Source organism: Vigna radiata, chromosome 2, assembly GCF_000741045.1.
Source record: "Vigna radiata var. radiata cultivar VC1973A chromosome 2, Vradiata_ver6, whole genome shotgun sequence".
NCBI lineage: Eukaryota > Viridiplantae > Streptophyta > Magnoliopsida > Fabales > Fabaceae > Vigna > Vigna radiata.
Window position 1 is genome coordinate 638,495 of NC_028352.1, and position 27,601 is coordinate 666,095.

Below are 27,601 nucleotides of genomic sequence, written 5' to 3' on the forward strand. Positions count from 1 at the left end.
ACTGATTAATTTCTGCAAAAAATGTTATTGGTTAATTTAAAGTTTTATTTAAGTTTATCATAAATTTTTGATCTTGAAGTGAGATGTACATTTTCTTATTCTTTGACATTAAATGAATAAAAAATAAATAATTTGTTTTATTATTATTATTATTATTAAAAATAGCACAGTTAATAAAAACAAGAAGCTGAAATGTAACAAAAAGAGTGTAAGATAAGATGTGGTTAATGTAGAAGAAGTAACAGTTAGTTGTAAACTGAAGAAGGCCTTATTCTGTGATGTGACCCATTCAATTGAATCCCAAATTTAAAAGCCGTTAGAAGAAGACAAAAAGTAGCACTCTTCTCTTCACTTTACACATTTTCATTCCTTCTTTCAAATTTACGCAACCACAACATCTTCGTTACCGTTGTGATCAACCCAGAACGATGTCGTTTCGGTCGGAGAATCAGAACCCAAACCCTACAACTCCCACTCCGCCATTGAAGAAGCGTTGGTCAGACTTATGGACCAAATCCAAACCCATAAACCAAATGGTCATGGCAATGAAGCTTCGCTCTCTCTCTCCTCGCCGCGCAGCCAAAGCCGACGCCACTCTCTCTCCTTTCCCCGCCGTCGCCATCGCCGACCGAACCCTTCTCCTCTCCGACCAGATTCTCCTCAAAATCCTCGCACTCGTCTCCGACTCCCCCGCTCAGCGAAACTCCAACTCTCTTGTCTGCAAGCGCTGGCTCAATCTCCAAGGCCGTCTCCTCCGCTCCCTCACAATCTCCGACTGGAACTTCCTCCTCTCCGGCAGACTCATCCACCGCTTCCCCAATCTCAACCACGTCGACTTGCTCTCCGCCGCCTTCATTTCACCTCGTAATTCCGCCATTCTCCTCAGCCACCGCGTCCTCTCCGTGCACCTCCATTCCGACCTCGCCCCCAATTGGTGCTTCTGCGAGGAAAACATGCTCCCCGTCGAAGTCATCGACAACGGACTCGCCACCCTCGCCGCCGGCTGCCCCAACTTGCGCCGCCTCCACGTCATCGGCGCCAGCGAGATGGGGCTGCTGAGCGTCGCGGAGGAGTGTCCCACTCTGCAGGAACTCGAACTGCAGTGCTGCAGCGACAACGTTCTGCGCGGGATTGCTGCATGTGCGAATCTTCAGATTCTGAAGCTCGTTGGGCATGTTGATGGGCTCTACAGTTCGGTGGTTTCTGATATTGGTTTGACAATTCTGGCGCAGGGGTGCAAGAGGCTGGTGAGGTTGGAGCTTTGTGGGTGCGAAGGGAGTTTTGATGGGATTAAGGCCATTGGGAAGTGTTGTTTAATGTTGGAGGAGTTGACGTTTTCTGATCATAAGATGGATGATGGATGGCTTGCTGCTATCCCCTTTTGTGAGAATTTAAAGACTTTGAGGTTTCAGTCTTGTAAGAGGATTGATTCCAATCCTGGAATGGAGGAGTATTTGGGTTCTTGCTCTGCTCTTGAAAGGTTGCATTTGCAGAAATGTCAGCTTCGGGATAAGAAGAGCGTTTCGGCTCTGTTTTCTGTGTGCAGGGCTGTCAGGGAGATTGTTCTTCAGGACTGTTGGGGATTGGATAATAGCATCTTCTCATTTGCAATGATGTGCAGGTAATGTCCATTTTCTCTTCTACATATAACTTGCTATGGATAAGGTTTGCATAAAATTCTTAACAAGAACTTACCAGAGATGAAAATGAGGAGGGAGATGGTACATGTAATTTGTACTTCTTCCTTCTCCTGTTTTCGGATACAATGCATATTGGATTTGAACTCTCGTCTTCCAAACAGGGCATCTTGGTTTTGTGAAATGCAAATAACTTTTGGATTCAGTGTTATTGGAGTGGTTCTGTTCTGCTGTCTCATCGTGGAATGTTCTTTCCACTCCTTCAATTCTGGATTTTACTAACATATATGAAAACTCGTGTGAAACTAAGAAACTGAACCTATAACTTATTTGAAATCACAGTTCTGTTTTCTCTTACATATTGCTTTGCTGTTGTTATTTCTTCAGGCGGGTAAAGTTGTTTTACTTGGAAGGGTGCTCATTATTAACGACAGAAGGTTTGGAGCACGTAATTCATTCATGGAAGGAGCTTCAGAGCCTTAGAGTAGTGTCATGTAAGAATATAAAGGAGTGCGAGATCTCTACTGCGCTGGCAACCCTGTTTACCAGTCTCAAGGAGTTGAGATGGAGCCCTGATACCAAATCACTTCTTCAATCCAGTGTTACAGGGATAACCATGGCAAAAAAAGGTGGTAAATTTTTCAAAAGGGCTCGATGACTGAATCTTGAATCTAGGCCATTATATTAGAATCATATTATTTTCACTAACACTAGTGAAAATTGTACCAAATTATGTGTATTCACTTCTATAACAGTTAACTTAGATGTTGACAGTGCAAATTTGTTCCTTTCTTTGTTGTTTTCCACTATTCCAAGAAAGAAAGGGTGTAATGTAGTAATAATAATTAATAACGTCTTCTTTTTCTCTTTGACCATGGTACCGTTATCTGTGGGCCTTAGCACTAAATCCCGTTAAACATTTTTCTTAGGATTGTTCACATGTCAATATCGTGGAACAGTTAAAGTTGTTAATGAATGTAGTTTAGTTTGGATGTCTTTATTTCTTCATACCATTTTCTGCACAGCCCAGCCTGTCCAAATACAATTCATTACATTGTCTGTTTTTCATTTTTTCTTAAAAAATAACTCAGCATTTCTTTTCATAAATCTCAGTAGAGAAATTAATACAGAATTTTTCGATTTTTAATGTTAAAAATTATGTAATAGACAGAAACTGTTCATACTGATTAGTTTCTTGCAAGCACAGTGAACCCAGCCCACAATAACAAATGAAACAATCAATTTGATCAATTGGCTTTGGTATGGGAATGGTAACTCAATATTGAACCTATAAATTATTTGAATATATATACATAAATATCATTATCAATAATATGTATTTAAGTAATCTTTTAATACCAAATGGAGGTATTAAATTAATTTAATCTCAACTACACTAAAATTAATACACTGTTGATGAGTACACGTGGCACAACATGGACTAAGGTGTTAGCAGTTGAGGATAAAGAGAACTCCACAAAATTAAGATATTGCAATATCATGAAACATCTTCGCGACAATTAGAAAAGTTTGTTGTGATATTGCTCTGTTTTTTTTCTTCTTAACTGAATTTTATAAAAATAAGTACTTTATTTTTGTTTCTTTAAGATAAATATGTTTATTATTAAAAAAAAAACGGAGTTAATTTAATTTAATATTTTGATTCGATTGTGAAAGTGTAAGAGAATATAGGAGAAAAAGTTGATTGCTTTGGAAGCGAAAGGTTGATATCGATCTTTGTAGTGTGTATCGATGAAGAAGGAGAAAGAAAAGGAAGTGGTTGTGGGTTCACCTGCGAGTGGCGAAGACATCGACGATAAGCAACGGCCAGCCTTTCCCTCCGCCAGATTCTCTACCCGCAACGCTTCCTCCAAATACGATTTCGTCAAGGTCTCGCTTTCAATTTCACCATCTTTCTCTCTTTTCCTTTCTCTTCCTTTCTTTATTTGTATTCTGCTCACATTTAGGTCAAGGTGTGGTTGGGTGATAATGCGGATCACTACTACGTTCTCTCCAGATTTTTGCTCAGCAGGATGCTCACGGTTACCAAGGTAATTCGATCACCACTGTTTCTCTTTCATTCATTTATTTATTTATGTTTCTTTTTGTTTAAGTTACTTTAGGGATTGTTTGGATATTTTATGTTTTGATTTCTATGAATTGGAGTTGAGTTTGCCAAATAGTCTATTACTTGCTTCTTTATTTCAGATTCCAAACCATGTAGCTATCAAAATTGCCCTCGAGCTGAAGAAGCTGCTCATAGACAACAGCCTTCTAGATGTGTACGCTGTTTCGTATCCCTTACTTTCCCATTTTTCAGCTGTTGTTTTTCTTTATTTTTGTTCCTTCCTTTTTTTCTCTCCACCTGAATTTTGATAGAATTAGTTCTTTTGAAAAACAATTCACTGCTTCTTTGCTGCAGCTCTCAATCTGATTTGGAGGTTAACCTATTTAAGGTACTGGTTAAACTTTCATCTTTCAGTTTTCATGTTTCAATTGAACTCATGTCAACAGTAGAATTTTGTGGACAGGACAATTACTATTTGAAGAGTAAAGTGGTGTACTTATATTTTCATGACACATGCCTTCTATTTCCCTGGATATTTTCACTTTAGATATTTATTTATACAGGAAAGTGGTATAAAAAATAATGTTGTCAATTGATTCATTGGACATGTCTGTTCAGATACAAATGTCATCGGAATTGTTTGTTGAATGGTTTTGAATTTTGAAATTAAGTGGAGCTGAAATTTCTTAGTACTGTCTCTTAATAGGAGGAAGTTGAATATTTTTGTTGGGATGAAGTAACCATGGCTGAAATTCCTCACATTTTGAAAACTGAGAATCATTCAATATATAGATACGTACTAAAAAGGTTCTGCGTGTGCAGCTTATGGAGCGGCGGGGATACGGAGATGAGTACATCAATCGCTACAAGATGATGACCAGGTAAGTATGCGTTCTTTATGTTGGAGACAATTGTTGTTCTTCCAAAACACGTGGTTGTGTCAATGTCTTGTCCTTATTTTCTAACAAGGACCAAATTTTCCATTGGTAAAAGATGATGCCTAGATTGGAATTTATTGAATATAGTGAAAATTAGGTATAGGAGTAATTCCCCCTTGTGTAGAAAATACACATAGGGTAATATATTTACAATGAAGAGTAATAGAGGGAAATATCGCAAATACACATAAATATGGTAAATATTAGATATTGTGACTAGCAATATCTAACAGAATTAAAGCTTGTTGTCAATTCCATGTTAGTATATATATTTTCGCATAGAAATTTCATCTTTCCAATTTCATGCTTTCCCCATTTATCCAGATTTCACCACCAAAGAGTTCCATTAGTAATCCTTGTCTGTGGAACTGCTTGTGTTGGGAAGTCTACTATGGCCACTCAGCTTGCACAGAGGCTAAACTTACCAAATGTATTACAGGTAGGCTTTGAATGTCTCCAATATAACTGCATCTTTGTTTAATATAAAAATGAGGGCTTTCAGTTTGGTGCTAGTTAAACAAAGTATCTCCAATTCAGTGTATCTAGCTAACCAGATTATATTCTTTTTTCCTGCTGAATTGGCACCTAATGAGAGTTGTCCCTATATTTTGTTGTGCTTATTTAAGATTATATGCAATTAATTTTGACATTTTTCTTGTTGACTTTGATAGACAGATATGGTGTATGAATTGTTGCGCACATCAACAGAGTATGTCTGGAACTTCTTTATTTTTACCTAACTTGACTAATATTTTTTCTTTGATTGAAAGTTCTGTTTGTCTGAACTGTTATTTATTCAAGTATTTTTGTAAGGGATGATACTAAGGCTACTTTTGGCCTAAAATTATTTGCTTTTGAAATCAAGTTCTTGGATATGCACAACATAATGTTTATTATTGCTCAACAAAACCCATGTCTCTTGATATATACAGTCAATTACATGTTGATTCTTTAAGTATAAATGTTTGATACTGTGTTTCACCATTCTCCCTTTGATTTTATATAAAGGGCCAACTAACCAAGTCATACATGACAGAAATTGACAAATCTTACTTGACAATATTTTCATTTCTTTGCTTGACAGTTTTCTGACTGAAGTAATTAGTACTCGTATATAAAATCTGAATATTTTCTTTCCAGTGCACCATTGGCATCAATTCCTGTATGGGCTAGAGAATTTGGTTCGCCAGAGGAGTTAATAACTGAGTTTTGCAGAGAATGCAGGGTTGTTCGCAAAGGTCTTCTTAGTTGTTTTTAGCTTGATATATCTGTCGTTATAAATTGAATATGGTTTTCAACTAATGATATGAATATTTTATACTTGATTGCTTTCATGCATTAAGTTGGCATTTGGTTTCTAGGTTTGGCCGGTGATCTGAAGAAGGCAATGAAAGATGGGAAACCAATTATAATTGAGGTATGTATGGACATGTGTTTAGTGGCAGGTTCCATGTACATCCCTGTTTAACATCCTTGCAACATTTTTAGATTGGTCAATCCATATTTGATTAGTGTACTTCCTAAAATACTAACCATGAGTAGATAATCACGTATCTATTGATGATCAATTCCAATAATCCTTACCTTACAAACCAAGTTTACAAGATTAAGTTAGGCCTAACCCACTTTACAAGATGGTGTCAAACCTATTCTAGATCATTAAAATGGTCACTCACCAATAGCATTGGACTTGAGTTTCATATCGATTAAAGATAATGTGAGAATATAGTATGTGAGTGGGTGGCAAATGTTACCCCAAGTAATACTATTTTGTCTTTTATCAACAAAAATAAAAATCACAATTTAGAGATACCAAGAGGAAATCAAATATTGTAAAGATAAATGATAATTTCAGTTCTAACTTTGGTTTCACATAAATGTCCAATTAGTTAATTTTTTAATAATTTGATATTCCTTTTTCTTCTTTTTTTTATTTGGTTAAAATATTTGTCTGGGTGTGTGTTCAATTTGTTTATTTATATTTTCATTATGACAGGGAATGCATTTGGATCCTAGCATTTATTTAGTGGACGATGAGAATAAGTCACCTTCTGGTGTACAGTCAGAAAACAAAGAGATAAATCCAGTCGTTGTGACTTTGGATGATAATGCTAACATACAATTAAAAGATATACATGTGGGTAGCAGTGATGAGACTAACTGTGACTCCAAGATTTTGAGCTCTAATGAAGGAGTATCTGCTGATCCGGTTGAAGCAGTATCAAATTCTATAACGTCCATGGGCCTTTCTGTAAGTATCCCTGGGCAAAAAGGTTAGTCTCTTTTATTTGCCATATTATAGTGCTGATTATTAGTTTCTTACTAGGAGATGATAAGGCATAATATGGATGATGAACATTTTTTTTTTTTCACGCAGTTGCTTCTCTTAGGGAACTGGAGACTGAGAAAACTACCATTAGTAAGAAGAAATCAGGCCCCAAACCAATAATTGTGCCTATTGTGTTGAAGATGGCTGAATTTGATCACAAGGTTTTGTCCATTTTTCCATTACTTTTACGCAAGTAGCAATTATACACCAAGTGATTTTTTATTTTCACTTGTTGCATGGACTTTGGGGATTTATTTTGTTTATCCAACCAAGGTTACAGGTCCATCGTGTATCTCTAGGATGTTCATATAGTGCATGGGGACTTAAACATAATAAATGAAAATAATAGTAATAATAAAAATAATGATGATGATGATGATAATAATAATAATAATAATAGTAATATTTTAAGGGTTGATGCATGGATTTACCGCAACTGTAATATTGGCACAAAAAAGACAACGATAAATGTGATCCAAAATGTTGTCGTGATTGTTGCGTTTAGTTTTGTGCCAATAGTAGAAGGGTACGTTGAATTTTTTGCAAACTACTTAGGTCAAGTGCACAACTCTTTATAAAATTCCATCGTATACTTTAAAACGTCATATCACTCGAAGATATTTGTGTTACCTTTTTTTCAGGCATTACTTGAGGAATGGATCTCCAGCAGAACATTTCATGACAAATGTCCAGATCTGGTATAGCAACTTCTACACCTAAAACCCCATTCCCTGGTCCTGGTATTTTACTTTTGGATACTATGTATTTCCTGTGTTTTGAGTTTCAAGGGAATCTATTTTGTTATAATGATAGGTGTGTAAGAAATTATATAAGCGTAATGAAGCCAAAGAAATGATCTTGTAAAACAAGTCAACAAAGGCCTGTACGGTGATTGTGGACAAACCACTTCTAATGATCATATCATATAGAGGAGTTAAAGAGCCTCTCACTCTTGTAGAAAACTTTGTTAAGAAAGGAATCTATAACAATTAATTGAAGAATCCTAGCTTTCAGTGTGATTATCAAGAGGAGAATGACTGGAAATAAGTAAATTAACAAGAAGTGTTAGATTATTTACAAAAGGATTCTGAGCTATCAACAGAAGCATAAAATTTGAGGGCATTGAGTAACAGTTTATGATCCAAGATTTCTTTCTATATGATGTAGATTCTTGTAGATTGAGAATAATCTGAATTTTGTTGTTCATTTACAGGATAATGAGAAACTTATGGCCAATTTGAAAACCATGCAGGATTATCTGTGCTCGTTCACATCACAGGTATGTTCAAAAGTATACTGTGACATTATTCATTACTGGAAATGCAAGTGGAAAATCCTTCTTTCCAGTATATTGACAGTTATTTTATTTGATGATAAGCATGACACTTAACATTTTTCCAATTCAAATTGTTCTATATTTACTTGCTCTGTTGATGAAGTATTAACTAATGAACGGGAAACTGAAGATACAAAATTTTATTCACTAATCCTGCCATTTTCATAACTTTAATTTACATTTGTATCATCTGTGATTATTTTCTTAAAATCTTGCCATTTGATGTTACAGGGGTTGACTGTGGTCAACGTATCGGCAACAACATTTCCTCAAACATTGGATTGGTTGCATGGTTACCTTCTTCAGGTAAAAAAATTATCAGATGCGACATTAGGATTTTCGTTAGTCTTAGAGTATATCTATACTCTAGTCAATAATACTCAATATCGGTTTATGATTGACGAAGGAAGTTTATTAAAAAAGAGAAAAGGAATCCGGAGAAAGAGGATCATATGATATCCTCCTGAATCAACTTTATGCCTTAAATCCTTTTACATTTGTCTCGTTATCATATTTTGGTGTAAAAGAAACCTGTATACATTCTTGTATGATGATGGTAGCATGTACGGACTAAAAAGCTAGTGACTTTAGTTACTATTCCCGACTGAAAATGCATTGCATTTTTTTCTTAGTAATATCTTTCACAAATTGGAGTTACCCAATTACAGGTTTGATATTTTTTACATGTTTCTTAAAGCCTTTTGTTGGCATCATAAGATCGATCCTATATTCCTTTACTTCTGAAATGACTTGAAATTTCTTTCAGTGCATCGAGCAAGGTATCAATGAAAATGTTACAACACAAGTAGCTGCAGCATAATCCATGTATAATGATCGCTTCCAATTTTGACAGGTATGAAGTTACGACTGTTAAATTTAACCTTTTGTTTGTCTTCTCTAAAGTATTTGCACAATTAGAGAGTCATTGATCTAATTAATGGTCAATGGTTTGAATTTTTGGGGTAGGCATGTATTAATTACTTCACCAATTACTGAAAGATGCTTTGTAGATTCAACTGCACGTTGTAAATTGGATGCTGTGGAGAATAACTTTAAAATGAAAAGGGAATCAGGGACATTTTCAAGCTGATCGCCATTACGGTCTTTGCTATATCTGATTTTTCGAGATCATGGCGTGGGGAGTTCATAAATCGACGTAATTATTGCATTATCAACATTTGCTACCAAATTAATTGTACGATCATGTGTTGTAAAGATGAATTTCATGGTTCCTTTGCGTTTAGGGCTGCCTGGGCATTCTCTGAGTCCTTTTATGTGCTATTTGATTTCATATAATGGTTTTTCCCTTTTCAAATTATTTATCAGAAAAATTCTGATGGAGAAAAATTCTGAGTCCTTTTACATTTATTTGATAGATACATGAATAAAATAGTTACAAAAATGTAAACTTTTGTATTTTTTTAAAAAAAAGATAATAAAAAAAACGTAAAGATAGTATTAAATAAATGAAAAAAATTTAGATAAAAAAAGAATCATTATTTTTTTTTATTTCATTAGGTAGGATCTTTACTTTATTCCTTTGAGTACTTCTTTATACGCATTAACATGTCAGAAGGCATCAAGTTCTTTATTATAAACTAGTGAATACATAATTATCATAAGAAAAAATATTTACTAAAATAAAAAAGACAAAGAAAACAGTTATGGTAACAGTTACAACGATAAATTTAAAATTCTAAGAAAATTCAATGCAACCTTCAAAAATCATGTTACCACATACAACTTTTCATTCTATTGTATTAATAGTTAAATATGAATTTAGTTTTTAACTACAACACAAAATTATAATTCATTAATATTCAAAACTTTAATATATTTTGATTTTTAAATTTTAAAAATAAACATATATAAGTTTTTAACTCAATTAAATTAATTTTTTTTTATGTATCTAACACATATTAACTCTATCTATTATTGAAATTTGTAGTATTTTCTTTTCAACTTAAAATAAACAATTCTTAATGCACTTTATCTTATTTATTGAGTTTTGTTTTAGTTTTTAGGTATTTTTAAAATATGTTTTTTTGGAGATATTAGTAAAGTTTAAGCATATAAGTGGAAATTATTTGATTGACTTTTAATATTCTCATAAAGCTTTTAGATTTTAAACAATTAAAAGTAAAAAAAGTAACAATAGAATTAAAATGTACCTTCCCATTAGAATATAACTTTTCCAAACTATAGCATAAAAATAAAAGGTAAAATTAGAATCATGAAAAGAGGATATAACTTTTCGAAAATAAAATAAATAAAAAATACTGAAATGTGCTTTAATAACTTTCTCATAAACCAATAAATATTTCCACTTTTATATTTGATTCCATGAAAGTTGAAACAATAATTCAATTGAAAGAATAAATTATAAATAATATAATATAAATCATATTACTTTCCTTTCTTAAAAGATGCAAAACAATAAAACTCTTTTCCTCTACACAGTGACACTTTCCTTCCTTCCTAAACGCTGCAGCACAACAAACGAGACGCGATCGAGCGGCAAGCGAACGGCGGCGTGGAGAGCGACGAGCTAACGACGGCGCGTCGAGCGGCAAGTGAACAACAACGCAGCAAGGAGACGCGACCGCACGGTGATTAAGCTAAGAACGAACACAAAAGCGGATGCAGAAGTGAAATCCTACATTAGGTGAGTTTTCTTCAGTTTCTCACACCAAACGACTATGGTGGCTTCTGTTTTGGGGATATACTTCAAACTCGCCATCTGGGTACCGAAGTCGCGAGTTTAAGCGAGATCACCGAGTTCACTTCGGACTCTACCGAGTTTACACTAAAAGCGAGTTTAAAATGCATGCTCTATCGGATAATGGACTAGGAAATGAAGACAAACAGTTAACAGAAAAATATCCGACCATATTTGTATTCATTTTTTAAAATACAATAGCTAATGAAGCATACCTTCGTGGTCAAAACAACTATTACAATGTTCACTTTACATAATTGTAAGCTGCTTACTGCTAAGTGCCCTTAAGGAATGCCTTATGTGCTAGCCTGAATAAATAATACGAAACTTGGTTTTCTAACATGATTACTTATTATAGTTTGAGTGCTTTGTTTCAAATACGGCTGCTAAGTACTGTTTAATTTTTAGCTTTTATTTTTCTTCTTTGATGGAATTTTATATGTATTTTTTGTTTTATTTAATGGGATTGTTTCTTTTACCTACTTAGATAAATTTTGTTTTTCATTTAGACATCTCTTAGAACATCTATCATTTCAGTGTAAAATACTTTTATAATTCTGGCCTTTTCTTGTCAGTTAATCATTTTGCATTTGGGATTTCCTTTCAAATTTGTTCAAGTTGATTTTTGTATCTTCAAATTCAATCTTTTGTCAATTTTCAAATGGGCATCTTGCAGATTACTATATTTATTTGGTCTAATTGTTCTTTTTCAAAGTTTAGCAGGTTGTGCTAAGGCTTAGTATATCCTTGAAGCTTATATCGGAGAGAAAATGGGTTATATTGGGTCTCACGGTGTCACAGCTTTGCACAAATATAAGTATAGTGGAGTAGATCATTCATACGTGGCCAAATATGTACTGCAACCCTTTTGGACTCGCTTTGTTAATTTTTTCCCCCTATGGATGCCGTGAGTACTCTTATCATTTGAATGAAACAAAGTTATTGTTTTATGTTGACTTGTTTATCTGTTTATATATAAACATCTCTTTAATTCAAGAAGGATAAATCATATTATGAACTTCATTTGAGCAGATTGAGTGTTTTTATTAAAGTCATGGAACTTTTCTTATAAATATTTATTATAATAATAGTTTTTAAGGGCTACTGTAGCTGGATAATATCGTAGTCAGTTCACCTCCTGATTGAAATGTATGTTTGAAATTTCTGGATATAGTACATATGTACTGTTATTGATAAGAATATCATTTACTCTTTGGCAAAAAGGTAGCTATTTTTATTTTTTTAATTTTAGCTTGACTTTTGAATATACTGACTCATACCTTTTTGTTTTATTTATCATGATATATTGGCATTCTTCAAATCTTCGCAGCCCAAACATGGTACACCTTTGCCTCCTTTCTTATTGTAGCGTTACCTGTTGTTTTCTTAAGCATTTAAATTGGCGCTAAGAAATCTATAAATTTTTTGATTGCAGATAACTCTTATGGGATTCATGTTCTTATTAGTGTCTGCATTGCTTGGTTATGTAAGTGAAACTTGAGTCCATTGTTCTTCCTACTTCCAAAATTAAAGTCATAGTATATTAAGCATATTTAAGATTGTTGGTTACTTTTATGCATTATTGATACTTTCTTTTGTGGAACTGTCCTTTACATGATCAAGGTAGGCAATTTTGATATAGCGGCTGTATTGAAACAGTGAATTCCTAGATACATTGTACATAAATTTATTTATTTATTTTTCAGATATACTCTCCACATTTGGACTCAGCTCCTCCAAGATGGGTTCATTTTGCCCATGGACTACTTCTGTTTTTATACCAGGTAGGATAAAATACTTGTCGTGCAGTACTTGCCAAGTTCTCACTCTCTTTGACTTTGGTTTCAATCTTTATTTTGGGTAGCCCTGTTTTGCTGCCTTGATGGCAACCAAGTGAGATAAATTTTACTTATGTGGTAATAAGTTGCCTTGAATTGTGATCTCATTTGATGTGCATAATATTTGACCTCTACTGGTTTCTTGAATCTTGATTATAATGGTGTTGTTTGCACGAGTCTGAATGATTTGAGTTACTGAATCTTTTAGATGTATGAACCTAGTGCTCTGATGGTTGAATTGAAGCCTCTTATATTATGATTGTGATATTATTTAAAAATTTTACCCTTGGATGTTTACATCTGACTTTCTGTTTCATATTGCAGTTAAATTTCCCAAAAAGGCAATCAACATTGGAACTCTTTGTTTTTAATGTTTTCCACATTGCCTTTCTGATTATATATATATATATATATATATATATATATATATATATATATATATATATATATATATATATCTTACTATGTTTAGTTGTTCCATGATCAGTTTATGCCACGACAGCTAAGCAATATTCATATGGTTTATCTGTGGAAGATCTTTACTACATGACCAAGTTTCCATTATTTACTTATTTTATTGTCTTCTTATATGTTTGTGTGTCTGGCTGCTCTAGACATTTGATGCTGTTGATGGGAAGCAAGCTAGACGAACAAATTCCTCAAGCCCGTTGGGGGAGCTCTTTGATCATGGTTATTTTCTTGCTCGTGTTTTTTACTTGATTGTTTTTCATTATGCTTACTTTTTTGTTATTAATGAAGAAACTTTCAACTTTATCTGCAGGGTGTGATGCACTTGCTTGTACGGTATGCCTCTTTTAACTTTGGCTATTATTTCTAAGTGATTGGAAGAGATTAAAGGCTGTCATATATGATAACTTGTTTTCAGTTTGAATCATTGGCTTTTGGGAGCACAGCCATGTGTGGAAGAGGTACTTTCTGGTGGTGGTTAATATCTGCAATTACATTTTATGGTGCAACCTGGGAGCAGTAAGTTATCATGTTCAATTAATATATGGATGATATGTAATATGATATTGCTATATTTTGCATTGTGCCGTTTGTATTCGTGTATTGTAATAAAATATTTCTTATTCTTAAGCTGGTTTCTTCCCTTGTGTAAAATCACAAATATAGAATTCTGGTGTGATTATATATTTTAGGGTTTATTATGTAACTTTCATACAAAATTGAATTTTGTCTTTATCCTAAACTTTATATTACTTTCATTTCCATACTTTATTAATGAATGGATGAAGTCTCTGTCAGCCAATGATGTTGAACATTTAGTGATGTGGTAAATGATGTTGCACAGTGGATTAAAGTTGTAGGTCCATGTGCACGCATTAGCATTTTGGGTGCCTCCATAACCACCACCTCTGGGTTCACCATCACCAAGCTCATCAACTCCAAGCCTGCCACTGTAACCCCCACCAGCCTCATCACTTATCCACTGCCTTCCATCCTAATCCCCATCTCTAGGTCCACCATCTCTAAGCTATGAGGGGGCACTATGTCAACACTAAAACAGCCACGTGGAACTACAAGTTTAATCCATTGTGCAACTCTGTTTACCACATCTCCAAATGTTTAACATTGTTGGTTGACGAAGACTTTATCCAGCATTAGTAAGGTATGGGGTTGAAAGTGGTATAAAGTTTTGGATAGGGACAAAATTCGATTTCGCTAGAACTAAAAACATATTTAATTTTATATTTTAATATCATATTTCACATATGTTATTAGACGCCTAGGAATATTGATTTCTTCTAAATGTTGTTTTGGATGCAGCTACTTCACCAACACACTTATACTGCCTGTTATAAATGGGCCTACAGAGGGTCTGATGATAATATACATCTGTCACTTTTTCACTGCTATCGTGGGTATGGACTTTTGTTATGTTTCTACACACAGCTACTAAATTTGATAAGAATCCTGTGTTTGCTGTTGTTTATATCATTATTTATTGTTTTATTATATAGGTGCTGAGTGGTGGGCTCAGCCATTTGGAAAGTCTTTGCCATTTTTAAGTTGGCTTCCTTATCTCGAAGGTAAGACGTCCTTCATTATATAGTCTATATTGCTATTTGTGGTAGTTGTTATACCTTTTTCCAGGTTTCATACATAACATAAAATGTAATTTTTGGAATTAAGACAAAACTGTTTGTACATTTGATTGACTTTTACATGAAACAATTTTGGATTTACTGCAATGTGGCCTCATTTTCAATCAAACTTTTAATTCTGCATGTTCATCTTTACCATATGGCAAGATGTCCTTGTCCGCTCAGATGCTTGCTTGTGTTATATGAGCTTGGGATTTGGGTAAATAGCCATAAAGAACATATTTTTGCGAGTGCATAAATCATTTGCATTCGCCTAACTGGACTCTTTAAATTTGCCATATTTACTTACAGCCTTTTAGTTGAAGTCTTCATTTCTCATTAACTCTTTTGGGCATCTTTCTTTTTCTTGAGTAGTTATATTTATGAACTAAGATCATATGGTGAATATATTGATAGATATGATGCATGATACTTTACTTTGCGTCATGTATATGTATTCGACACTTATCCATATCTACTCTTGGATACACTTATCAATGAAGTATGCAATCTATGAAGCACGAATTCTCTTACGATGAATTTATAATTTTTTGTTGAGATTAAGTAATGTGATTTTACTTTGGACTTAAAGTGGACTTTCTTTATTAATACAAGCATGTAAATTGAAAATGACATAAGAAGCTAGCCAAACACAATCATATCTATTCATTTTTGCATACTTGTCTAATAAAAGTGAAGTTAAGATTGTTTGGTTCAAATAACATAAAATGGGTTCATTTGCTTGTCCTGTATAGTTCATTGTAATAAAGATTGTTGGTGTATTTATAATCGTTGTTTTGGATAAGTAACTTGATTTTTATTTTTCTTTTCTGCATTTCAGGAATTCCAACATTCAAAGCTGTTTTGTTTTTAATGATAGCTTTTGGTGTTACACCGACGGTTACATGCAAGTACGTATAGCTAAAATTATTAATGTTCAAAATTGTTTAGCATGTGCAATACCCCCTTCTCCTTGGCCCAAAATTTGTTCAATGTTTCCAACTCTAGTGTCTCATTTTCATTTATGTTGAACTATATACCATTTGGTTGTTATTTTGGTACTAGTTATTTTCGGCATTGATGATTGAGTGAAACTGAGAACAAGGTTGTTTGAATATAGAAAGTAACTTCCTATGTTGTTGCACAAGTATATTCAACATTAATGGAAGTGGTTGCACAAGATCTTCTGAGCAGAGATGAGGCTTTAAAGCCACTTAAATACCATTTATAGAAATAGGGCGAAGTGCTTTTTGTCACAATATTAATCTATTATCCTATAATTTAGAGTCTATTCGTTTTTTACTTCCTTAAACCCTATAATCTCAAGACATGTGTAGTATTACATCATTCTTCTTTCTCGTTATGTTCATTTGGTGTTACATGCAGTGTTACCAATGTTTATAAGGTTGTGAAGGCAAGGAATGGAAGCATGCCACTTGCACTGGCAATGGTAATATATTTTTTACATATGATGATATTCTTCTAAAATCTGGATGCTTTATTAATGTATTTGTTCTTGAGCAGCTTTACCCATTTGTTGTACTTGTGGGAGGAGTTCTTATGTGGTATAAACTCAACTCAAGATGCGTAAAATTTTTACTTAGTTTTTTAAACGATATGCACATTATTCCATTATTCTTTACTTTCTATAAGCACTTGGGTGATTTTTGGTGCAGGGATTATTTGTCACCATCTGACATCATGGGGAGATATCCACATTTAGTTATTATTGGGACAGGACTTACTTTTGGATACCTTGTGGTATGGCAATTGTGTTTAAATTTGAAAAGTTGTTGGCTTTTCTTGTTTTCTTTTCAATTTTTATAGCGGCATTCAGGTTTTTTTATGCCCTGTTTGGAAGGTCATTATAATATACTCTTCCAAATATACTTGACTTCACTGCAAATAATTTTGACCGTTGACCCAGTAGGGACCCACCACATTTGAAAGATCATTATGATACATTCCGATATATATTACAATATAGAGAGAGAACTCGGTTTGTTATTAAGCACCCTACTTCGAATGTCATAGCCAGCAACAAAATCATTTTTCAAAGAACAGGTGTTATTTAGGTCATCATAAACTTCTTAGCGGAGGTATAAAACATATAATTTTCTCTTATCCACTAGTGAATTTTCATTATCCCAAACCTCAAAATTAAGTTCATTTGACCACGATTCTCCGCCATGGAGGTGATCTAATCCTTACCCTCCTTTTAGAATCCTCAGAATGTATTGACTCCACTACAAATAATTTCATCCATCAAACCAGTAGGAACCGACCACATTTGGAAGATCATTATGGCCCACAGGAGTAAATTTCACCTCAACTATTGAGAAAAACAAATACTTTCTGTCTCACCAGTTTTTCAAGGGTGGCAGTGGCCGGTGGTGGCAATGGTGGAAGTAGAACCCTCGTTGCCAGGAGCTTTGATACCGACCTAATATCGGAGGGATAAAAGAAATATTTTATTAGTTACAATCATAATAATGACATTCTTAGCTCCTATAACAATCACATTCTCTTGAAAAGGGAAATAAAATGTGCTGAAATGAATGTGTAGATTCTAGGGATATGTTTTCTAATAACAATCACATTCTCTTAAAAAAGGAAATAAAATGTCCTGAAATGAATGTGTAGATTCTAGCGATATGCTTACTAATTACTAAGAGATATTAGGATATTTTATCCCAATCCCTATTTGCAACACAAATCATGAATTTGAAAAAAATATATTCTTAGTAAGCACAAGTTCATCTTCATGCAGTCTGTTTAGAACCTTTTATATATATTGCTGCTAGCTTCCTTTTATATACAACTCCATGTATTGTTGGTCTTTATGAAGGAAGCTTAATTTTACAGGGGAGGATGATTTTGGCTCATTTATGTGACGAACCTAAGGGTCTAAAAACTGGCATGTGCGTGGTATGTTTTTGCGTAAATGTTCCATACTGAATTACTTTATTAAGATGCTTGGCTTTATTGTTGTCCTCATTTTAAAACTATTAAAACACGATGATGATACGGTTCAAAAGTTGCCCACTCTTTCAGTAAACTTCACTTTCATATATGTTTTACTCTAGCTATAAAACTCAGATAGTACGAGTCTCAATCTCTTAAGATTCTTTGAAGCATTTAAGAATAAAATTCAAATAAGAATCCTTCATACGATAAAAGTTTAAGTCATGCATTTTTTGGAGGAAAATTTCTGGATTGAATTTTCATATAATAAATTTTTATATTATCGAGCATGTATTTAGTGGTATAACGACATTAATATTGTTGTTTAGAGATAAATATTAATGGTCATTGTCCATCATTGGTGGAATTACAAAAACCATGGCAGAAAACACTTAGATGATTCCATTTCAGTGATTGACTGTTATTGTTTTTATTACACTAAGATAATTGGTATAAGCATTATTTATTTTGTTCAGTCCCTCGTGTATCTCCCATTGGCCATTGCTAATGTTCTTGCATCAAGGCTGAATGACGGGTATGGACTGACTTTTCATTCTAAATTTCGTTAGTTTATGCTTTTCATGTTCGTTTGCTTCTTATTCTAAAACTCATTTATATATATCTTTGAAGGGTTCCTTTATTAGATGAGAGACTAGTTCTTCTTGGTTACTGTGCATTTTCAGGTACAACTGCCTTCTCATTTTTCTTAGTAGTTGGGAAAGTGAATGGGTAGTTATATATTGACACTTGTCATTTTTATTAGGCGTTAGGACAGTTAATTAGTAGTCATATATTGACATCTAAATAGTAGTGCCTATACAACTCACAAGAAACTCGTTATTTCTCTCTTTTTTCATGTCATCTATCTATCTCTTCACTTCTCTCTGTTTCTCTTTCTAGGTATAGATTAGCATGTGAGTGTTCAATAATTACTTTCTAAAGCAAAATATTCTTTAAAAAGAGAAAGAAACAGGTACAGTAGAAAAAAGGATAAACATCGTCTCCTCAAGGAAACACAAAGGCTCAATAACCTGAACATAGAAGACCACCATAAATTGGCTAAGTAGACTTTATCATAACCTAACTATGGTTGTCTTTGAACATATTATATTTATTTTCCACAATATTAATGATAAAAAAATTATTTCTAGAAAAATAATTTCACCAAAATCCTCAGATACAATGCAAAAATACATTTTGAAATTATCAAAAAGAGTTGACACCACAAATATGTAGGATACACCACTGTTTGACTATTATGCTTTTTGTATCAAATGTTTATTTATGATTATTTATGGCTTGTATTGCTTTTCTTATAACATAAAGCAGCTCATCTTACTAAGAATTACTATAAAGTATTAACAGACTATTACGATCATGAAAAATTGATACATCAGCATTGCTGTGCTGTGCCTTACTGGAGTTAAATTTTGTTTAGACTAACACTTGAGGTTGAGTAAATATATAATTTCTTTATACTAGCCCTATGACTCTATTTGTTTTACTCAAGGATTCTTCTGTTTCTATGAACACAGTGGCACTTTACTTGCATTTTGCCACATCAGTCATTCATGAAATTACCAATGCCCTGGGAATATATTGTTTCAGGTAAAATTACCAATCATTATGTTAGTATGCATGTAGAATTTGGCATTTGTTGCTCCCTTTAAATCATTGCCATTTTATGAAGTCTGATTTATTGTTAGTTCATGTAAAAGAAAAATTGTTTTGTATGAGAACAATTTCCTTAAATCATTTTATGAAGTCTGATTTATGAAGTCTGTTTTGTTAGTACATAGATCGATCCTTGCTTTTATCAATACCCAATTTTTCTCAAGAACAATGGCATGAGACTAACTCTTACCTTTTATTCACTTGCAGGATAACAAGGAAGGAAGCTTGAATCTACCCAGAATTTTCTTTACGTTTGCCTTTACGAACTAGTGATTTTAGATTTTAAATTGTCAATTTCAGTCTAGAAAGTAGCAGTCTTTCTGCTTTGTCTTGCTGAGTCATTATATTTTTTTCCTTTTCAGCTTGCGAGTCAAGCCAAATTCTGGCCAGGCTTTGGTCAGTACTAATTTTGCTTTATTTGACAAATTTGAACTAACTTGGAGCTAGTAATTATATGCTGAGTCACAGATAGACTAGGAGATCTATTTGTTGATTGTTTCAATTCAACCACTATAATATTTATTTTAATTTTGAATGTAACAAAATCTGAATATTTTCTTTATATATATATATATATATATATATATATATATATATATATATATATATATATATGTGTGTGTGTGTGTGTGTGTGTGTGTGTGTTTTTAGTCCTTATACTTTGGGTCGATTTTGGTTTTAGTCTCTCTTTTAAATTAAGGTACAATTTAGTCCTTCAATTTTAGAAAACTCTGGTTTTAGTCATTTTTACCAAATTTTTTTAACTTTATCTGCTGTTTTAAACGCATTTCTCAATTAACATTGAAGCAAAAATGTGTCAAATAGTGTAAACAATTCAAATACTATAATGAAACGTGTTTGAAACAGTAAATAAAGTTAAAAAAATTTGGTAAAAAGGATTAAAACAAGAGTTTTCTAAAGTTGAATGACTAAATTGTAACTTAGTTTGAAAGAGGGACTAAAATCGAAGAAAACATATTTAACCCTATATATATATATATATATATATATATATATATATATATATTTGAATGTGGGTTAGAGATGTTTTCATTAGCTACATTGTTAATTGTCTACAACTTCGACATTGATCGATAATAATAGTGGACGCTTCTCTTTGGGATGAATACCTAAGTTGTCTAGTTACTCAGATTTTTCTCCTTTTCTGTTTAGTCCTTGATAAAAAGTAACAGATATTATTAGTCCTCTGAAAATTATTTTGCTAAACAACACACGAGGATTCAAATTCTTTGGGCTATTTAGTTTTCCTGTTTCGATAATTTAGTTCATATTTTGGTGTCTCACGCAAGAACTTAATAATCAATACTTAGGCTTGGAGTTACAAACTTTAAAATTTTAAAAATGACAATTGCGGCAAAAGAAAGCAAAATATAGTTACAGTAAATTTCATTGCAAAAGCAAGTTTAGCTGTAAAAAATACGTGCTTTCTTTTTTCCTTTTGTTATGATCATTCTAAACCAGGGTTAAGAAATGAAGACATTAAACGTTTCAGTTGAAACAAATTTTTCTTCAATTCCGTTCTTCCCCTGTGGTGTAAATGAACACAACCTTGTCTTTGGCTTCAAATTTCACCGTCCCAAAGTTCTTCAATGGTTTTGTAGGGACTCGTGGTTTCATTAACGTGAAACTCCCCCCTCATAATCTTCATTTCCTCTAATTTCTCAATCTCCAACATATCTTCATCATCCAATCTCAGATCAAACGATCCCATATTTTCCCTCATTCTTTCTTGATTGAAGCTTTTGACAATCACACTTGAGCCCTTTGATAGTCCCCAATTCAATGCAACCTTCAAAAATGAAAGCGAAAAATATTCATGTTAACCGTATAAAACTTTTGATTCCACTAACTATAAAATTCACATATGATGGTTGAGTCTCACCTGTGCTGGAGTTGCTCTGTGTTTGAGAGCAATTGATGTGATGATAGGGTGATTAACCACAGCCGTTGATCCCCATGCATTCCCTGGTCCACCAAGTGGTGAATAAGCACTCACATGGATCTTGTGGTCCCCACAGGTCTTTCTAAGCCTTTCTTGCCTCCACATTGGATGCATTTCCACCTATATTATGTTCCAATATATTGGGATACTGTGTCTTGACAATGATAAATACTATAAAAATGCCCCTCAACATTTTACTTTGCTAACTCACCTGATTTACAGCTGGAGTTGTAGAAGCATAATCCAATAAGGACTCAATCTTCTTGCTAGAGAAATTACTAACCCCAATGCACCTACACAACCCCATTTCAAGGCATTTCTCCATCCCTGCCCATGTCTTCTCAAGCTCCAACTTTTCAAAGTCATCTTCATTAGGTACAGGGTAGTTAACCCATGGCTTCAATTTCACTGGCCAGTGCACTAGGTACATGTCTAGGTACTCCATACCCAGATTCCTGTTTTCCATCAATTAAACAAAAACAACAAAATCAACATTAGATTTCCTCCCATGCTTCAAAATTAAGTAATTCTCTCTGATATTTAAAAAGATTCTGTCACATAGTTGTTTCCTATATCTCCACTTGTAGGACATGACAAGATTCAGTATTCACTTATTCTTTGCCACAACCCTACTCCATTGTTTTTATTATCCCCTGAGATTTTTATTTTGGTAATGATGATACACCACATGCACTTTAGGTTATATGCTTTAGAAAAATCTGCTGTATCTGAAAATTTCCCCTGTAAAGCCAGAGGCATGCAATTTTACATCTTCAAAGATTCTATTTGCTTACTCTAGAGTTTGTTTTAATGCAGAAACAGGATCATGGTGATCACTCCCCCACAGTTTTGACGTTAAGAAAATGTCTTCTCTCTCCACTACTCCCTCGCAGATTGCCTCATTCAAGGCCTTGCCCAGTGCTGGCTCAGAACCATATATTTTTGCTGTGTCAAAATGCCTATAACCCATCTGCACATGTAAAAATATACACACAAAACCATCAAGTTTTTCTCCCTTTGTCTAACAGCAAGCAACAGATTTACTGAAATAGGAGACAGAACTGAAAAAAGAGAAAATCCCAAAACAAAGGCCAAAGGGGTTCCACAAAGCACAATAAATATATATACACATATTTGTATGTATATGTGTGAGTATATATATATATATATATACACACACACAGACATATGTAAATATAAAAAGTATATGGTTAGTACCTCAAGGGCATAATGGACGGCAAGTTCTGTTGTGTTCCTATCATTTGGGAAGGAATAAGTGCCTAATCCTATAAGAGGCATTGTAATGCCACAGTTCAAACGCACATGATTGCTCCTCATTGTGTCTGTCTTTTTCTGTGTTTGTGTTTTTCTAACTTTTGCCACAATGCTAATGTCTTCAACCTTGGCTATATATATAGATTCTAGGGGTCAAGCCATTCTAACTACTTAGTTTATAGTTTATGTTTGAAGGCTTTAGGAACATCTCTAAGTTAATGATATAATACACAAATATATATATATATATATATATATATATATATATATATATATATATTATTTGTTGAAGAGATAACAGATGTCTCAGAGTTAAAATGAATTATTGAGAATGCAAATCAAAGCATGGGTGATCTTCCCTGTCTCTTGGGATTTTATTAATGACCCAATCCACCCTCCAAAAGCAAGTTATAGTACCTTAATCTCTCATAGGAAGCTGATACCATATTCTTATTTTTATAATGCAAAAGATAATAACGTGCATACTCTGAACTCTGAGGGTCGGTCACTGAGTTGGCACTTCAACAATTTGATTATCCTCAAAATACACAAAGTCTTCTCTGCAATGCATAATTTCGACAATAATTAAAACCATTAAATGCGATGTTCTACCCTGTGGGGCTGTGGGTGCATGAAACTCAACTTTCTTCAATGCTGGGTTTTGTGGGCAACCAATATGTTGAACAAATAAACTATCTTTTGACATGCAAAATTGTCAAACCATACCATATTTTTAATTCATGACAGAGACGTCTTTTCTTTCAATCTCTGGTAGAGTTGACTTTGCTGAGAAAATATAAAACTGCATTGAGATTTATATATGTTTCTGTTGCTTACCACTATCTCCAACATGCCTCAATGAAATTGTTTCTTTCAGTTAACATTGGTCTTCATTCTCTTCAGAGACATTTTCTCAGACACCTTACCCACATTATATATCAAGTCAAAACTCTAATCCTTGGGTTGGCACAATTAAATAACAATGGTCGACGTCGTTATATATATATATCATTATCACATTTTATTCATAGCTAAACACATTTAAAATCTTTTGATTTTTCTTAATTATTTACTTAAAGTGTTCTATAATTATAACACTGAAAATTTTAGAAGTATTTCAAGAAAATTATAGGTGGAGATTATCTTTTATGTAATAAACTATTTAATGTGTCAACTGATTAAGTTGATACAATTATTTCAAGACTACGAAATTAGCTATATGTTTGGCAACAGAGAAAATATGAACATATGTTATAATATATATTTTAATAAAGATAACTTACAAATTGAAATTTTCAATTAGGCTTACGATTATGTGTCTTTTTATACAAGTCAGCAAAGTTTTAATATAACACTTTATATAAAAAAAAATTTAAATTTTCCTATAAGTCAATGTGTGATAGCCTTTTGAAAATTAATTATTGAATTAAATATGTTTTTTCCCACTAAAATGAATGGATTTTAGTTTTGTTTTCGTAAATTATTTATATTCTTTTAATCCCTTTAAAATAAAAAATCATTATTTTTTATTTTCATTAAAATCTATGAATTATGGACTTATATGTATATATAATGTGGTTTTTCATTCAACTCATATATTTAATCAACCAATGGAAGGATGAATGGTATATATTTTTAGGATAATGATATTTTTTATAATATTTTAATATTATCTACTCGTCATTTTTTATTGGTTTAAAATTATTTTATAATCTATAATAATAATTATAAACATCATCATGAACTAATAACAAAATGATATATAAATAGTGTTAAATATTGTTAAAGTATCATTATTCATATTTTTATGATCATATGACAACAACACACATGAAATTCATATTAACCATTTGGACAGTGTGAGTGAGAGTGAAATTTAAGATTTTAAACACAAAAGAAGTTAGAGAAAGAGATAAAAGGTAGATTGAATGATATATTTTGAGGTTATGTGTTCCGTGGTACGTGGAAAAGAAAGATTAAGAATACTAAGAACACCGTCACAATAGTTGTTAAAATCATGTCATGTGAGACCAAAGATTTTGTTCTTCCTCACTACAACTCCATCTTTTCAACATTTTCTTTAATATATCCATAGTCAACCCTTATACTAATCATTTATCATCCAAGTCAACATCTCCGTTGACTTTATTTTTCTCCAAAAATCTATCTTTATTAATGGCATCACCTTCCTTTGGTGGCAAAATCTCTGTGGAGGGTCTGAGCTGTGCCCTGCAAAATTTCAAACCCTAAATATATTATTTTTTTGGTTAATTCCAACAGAGAAGAGAATCTGATAATCATATATGGGGATTGGAAATCTAAAATCTAAGTAAGTGAAAATTAGAATAATAGTTATTATTAGAAGGAAATTGTACGAAATAAATGTACTTGTGTCGGTGTACACCGTCATATGTTGTTGTTTTTGATGATTCTTGGCACGTGCATTTGATAGTGTGTTAGGGGATATATGTGACAAGATAAATCCATTAGTAAATTTCTTATTGATATTTGCTTGATACTGTAAATCGTGTTTGGATATATTCATCCACCATAATCGATCTTTGTAGTTTTGTTCTTGATTTGTTTCAGAACACTGTTAGTTTCTGTAATCTTCTCAATTTCAGCACATAATCAAGGACAGCTGTTGAAAGCTTTTCGATTGGAGTCATCAGATTACGAGAGATAAAATCGTTTAAAATCATTACCCGAAAGTTTTATATTAATTTCATTTCAGATATATATATTATGTTTGTGCAGATTTTTTCTTTTTTTAGAATAAGAAACAATCATGAAAGACAAGTAAATTGAATAAAAATATACCGTATTTGTTTGAATTTTAATATAATAAAATATATTATTTTTAATCTATGCCACCTATAACGGTGTAAATGTTAAATAAAAAATTAACCCAGGAATTGAACTCAATTAAATTGGACCATTTTGTAGTTTAGTTTTGAAAATCTAAACCTTGTTAATTGTCCATTAACTTAACTATTTTTCTTTTATAAAATGTATAGTTATACATAGACACATCACTCCAAAGTCAAGACGAGTCATGTTGAATCACGATTGAAATTTGGTTAAATTCAATAAAATTGATCACAATCGAAATTTGGTCAAATTTAGGTGAGTCATTTTAACTAAAATTCACTTGAATTTAACTGAGTCATGGTCAAAATTTGTTTAAATTTGATCAAGTCGGTCCTGGTTAAAATTTGATTGAATTCGGTTGAATTGATATTGGCTTAATTCAACCGAGTTGACACTAACCAAATTTAATTGAATCGACCCCAACTGATATTTAGTCGAATTTGACAGAATCGACCACGATCAAAATTTGATCAAATTCGAATGAGTATTCCTAAACCGAATTTCACCAAATCGATCACAACTAAAATTCAATCAAATTTGACTAAATTAACTCAATCAAAATTTATTAAAATTTGACTTAATAAACCGAATTTAGTCAACATAATCGAATATGACCATTGAGTTTTAATTTTTCTCTTATTTTCAAATTTAAAAAGAAAATTCAACATAATTTATGAAACAAAATATAATTTAATACAATGTAATTTGATAAAACAACAGATAATTCAATTAAATTTATTTGAACTAATTTTAAATTCAGTTCACTTTAAACATTCACAATAGTTTTAACTATTAAAGTGAATTTCAATTTTGTTAACCCTATAATATTCCAATTTTCTTAATAGAAACAAATAATCGTTAATACTTCCGAAGAAGTAGTTAACGAAGAAATTGTTACATTCTTCAAGATTATATATTAGTCTAGATTTTTTTCTCTTAAAATAAAAAAGTCTGAATTATATATTACGTAAGTAATGAATATGAAGGAATATATTGAAAAAGTTTGTAATAATTTGTGAAGTCAATGGATGTTATAAATGACAACCACAATGTTGTTGATTAAAATAATGTATAATAGATATGTTAATTTATTTGAAGATGTACTAGATTTAATAACGTAACAAAATTTCATATGATAAAAGACTGAAAATTTATTAAAAGTGAAAAAGTCGTATTCCGCCCTAATTATAATTTCTATTCATTAATGAATAAGCTATACGCAAACATCATTGATTGGTATATACGAGATTGATTATTGCTTATTAAATTCTAATAAGTCGTTAATTTAATTTCTAAAGTATCACATCCATCAATTTAATTCTTTGATATATTTATTAATATTGAGAGACTAATATAAAGAAATTTTTTGAACGTTTTAAAAACTAATTATGTCATTTTATCAGTTTATCATTTTTCCTTAAATAATACTTAGAACACACTGGTAAGATAATTAATTAATGTAGTTAAAAATATTAAATTTTTATTAATAGTGACTGTGCAGTCCTAATCTTATGAGATTTGATTCTAAAGGCTAATCCAAAGCCTATAAGTTCATAGATGAATTGAACTTAAGTCTTATAAGAAATTTTGATTTAATTAACAGTAATATAAAAGATATTTTAGTATAAGATGAATAAATTTATACTTTATTATTATATTTGTATTTTGTAACTAAAATATTATATTCTTAATTAAAAATATATAATTTATAACCACTTTATTTATAAATAGAAAAATACACCCAAATATAAGATACTTAAATTTTCTGACATAAAGCACAGAAATACAAAAATTCTTGATTTTGTAATGGGCCGGTAGCCTGGACCAAAACAAATAATGAGCCTCTATATATATACATGTATGTGTGTATATATATATATATAT

At 32.3% G+C, this 27,601-nt stretch overlaps 4 protein-coding genes across 9 annotated transcripts; 3 read left to right on the plus strand and 1 right to left on the minus strand.

The window, feature by feature from the left end:
- The first annotated feature begins 233 nt into the window (after window positions 1–233).
- Window positions 234–2,625, plus strand: LOC106755702 (F-box protein At5g07670). Its single transcript, XM_014637906.2, has 2 exons — window positions 234–1,621; window positions 2,025–2,625. The coding sequence occupies exons 1-2, from the start codon at window positions 429–431 to the stop codon at window positions 2,293–2,295; spliced, it is 1,464 nt and encodes a 487-aa protein (XP_014493392.1). The 5' UTR covers window positions 234–428; the 3' UTR covers window positions 2,296–2,625.
- Window positions 2,626–3,187: 562 nt separating this feature from the next.
- On the plus strand, window positions 3,188–9,626 carry LOC106756568. Of its 3 annotated transcripts, none has more exons than XM_014639042.2 (16): window positions 3,188–3,527; window positions 3,605–3,688; window positions 3,846–3,919; window positions 4,060–4,093; window positions 4,528–4,586; window positions 4,968–5,082; window positions 5,315–5,352; window positions 5,784–5,881; window positions 6,005–6,060; window positions 6,640–6,916; window positions 7,021–7,133; window positions 7,614–7,670; window positions 8,186–8,251; window positions 8,540–8,614; window positions 9,075–9,161; window positions 9,275–9,626. In XM_014639042.2, the coding sequence occupies exons 1-15, from the start codon at window positions 3,390–3,392 to the stop codon at window positions 9,126–9,128; spliced, it is 1,338 nt and encodes a 445-aa protein (XP_014494528.1). In that variant the 5' UTR covers window positions 3,188–3,389; the 3' UTR covers window positions 9,129–9,161; window positions 9,275–9,626. The 3 variants fall into 3 exon arrangements, with proteins under 3 accessions (XP_014494528.1, XP_014494529.1, XP_014494527.1); XM_014639043.2 differs by having other exon boundaries at window positions 9,308–9,626; XM_014639041.2 differs by having other exon boundaries at window positions 3,190–3,527; window positions 9,319–9,626.
- A 1,107-nt stretch (window positions 9,627–10,733) lies between these two features.
- On the plus strand, window positions 10,734–20,136 carry LOC106756544 (choline/ethanolaminephosphotransferase 1). 4 transcript variants are annotated; one of them, XM_014639017.2, is made up of 19 exons: window positions 10,734–10,973; window positions 11,743–11,934; window positions 12,358–12,367; window positions 12,463–12,513; window positions 12,734–12,811; window positions 13,480–13,555; window positions 13,647–13,669; window positions 13,752–13,852; window positions 14,654–14,748; window positions 14,848–14,916; window positions 15,812–15,881; window positions 16,357–16,420; window positions 16,495–16,535; window positions 16,647–16,731; window positions 17,836–17,898; window positions 18,411–18,469; window positions 18,565–18,617; window positions 19,470–19,542; window positions 19,816–20,136. In XM_014639017.2, exons 2-19 carry the CDS (start codon window positions 11,798–11,800, stop codon window positions 19,835–19,837), a joined length of 1,170 nt encoding a protein of 389 aa, XP_014494503.1. In that variant the 5' UTR covers window positions 10,734–10,973; window positions 11,743–11,797; the 3' UTR covers window positions 19,838–20,136. The 4 variants fall into 4 exon arrangements, with proteins under 4 accessions (XP_014494503.1, XP_014494501.1, XP_014494502.1 ...); XM_014639015.2 differs by having other exon boundaries at window positions 11,748–11,934; XM_014639016.2 differs by having other exon boundaries at window positions 11,751–11,934.
- Window positions 20,137–20,730: 594 nt separating this feature from the next.
- Window positions 20,731–23,027, minus strand: LOC106778051 (NADPH-dependent aldo-keto reductase, chloroplastic). Its single transcript, XM_014665942.2, has 5 exons — window positions 22,790–23,027; window positions 22,366–22,541; window positions 21,783–22,026; window positions 21,512–21,691; window positions 20,731–21,418 (listed from the first exon to the last, which is right to left on the minus strand). The coding sequence occupies exons 1-5, from the start codon at window positions 22,907–22,909 to the stop codon at window positions 21,191–21,193; spliced, it is 948 nt and encodes a 315-aa protein (XP_014521428.1). The 5' UTR covers window positions 22,910–23,027; the 3' UTR covers window positions 20,731–21,190.
- Between the last annotated feature and the right edge of the window lie 4,574 nt (window positions 23,028–27,601).

Coding starts and splice junctions, on each gene's coding strand:
- LOC106755702 (XM_014637906.2), top strand. CDS start 429: ATGTCGTTTCGGTCGGAGAATCAGAACCCAAACCCTACAACTCCCACT. Junction 1,622..2,024: donor TCATTTGCAATGATGTGCAG/GTAATGTCCATT, acceptor TTATTTCTTCAG/GCGGGTAAAGTTGTTTTACT.
- LOC106756568 (XM_014639042.2), top strand. CDS start 3,390: ATGAAGAAGGAGAAAGAAAAGGAAGTGGTTGTGGGTTCACCTGCGAGT. Junction 4,587..4,967: donor CGCTACAAGATGATGACCAG/GTAAGTATGCGT, acceptor CCATTTATCCAG/ATTTCACCACCAAAGAGTTC. Junction 5,882..6,004: donor ATGCAGGGTTGTTCGCAAAG/GTCTTCTTAGTT, acceptor TTTGGTTTCTAG/GTTTGGCCGGTGATCTGAAG.
- LOC106756544 (XM_014639017.2), top strand. CDS start 11,798: ATGGGTTATATTGGGTCTCACGGTGTCACAGCTTTGCACAAATATAAG. Junction 16,421..16,494: donor TGCCACTTGCACTGGCAATG/GTAATATATTTT, acceptor GTTCTTGAGCAG/CTTTACCCATTTGTTGTACT. Junction 16,732..17,835: donor TTACTTTTGGATACCTTGTG/GTATGGCAATTG, acceptor TTAATTTTACAG/GGGAGGATGATTTTGGCTCA.
- LOC106778051 (XM_014665942.2), bottom strand. CDS start 22,909: ATGAGGAGCAATCATGTGCGTTTGAACTGTGGCATTACAATGCCTCTT. Junction 22,542..22,789: donor CCGTCCATTATGCCCTTGAG/GTACTAACCATA, acceptor TTACATGTGCAG/ATGGGTTATAGGCATTTTGA. Junction 21,419..21,511: donor ACAGAGCAACTCCAGCACAG/GTGAGACTCAAC, acceptor TCATTTTTGAAG/GTTGCATTGAATTGGGGACT.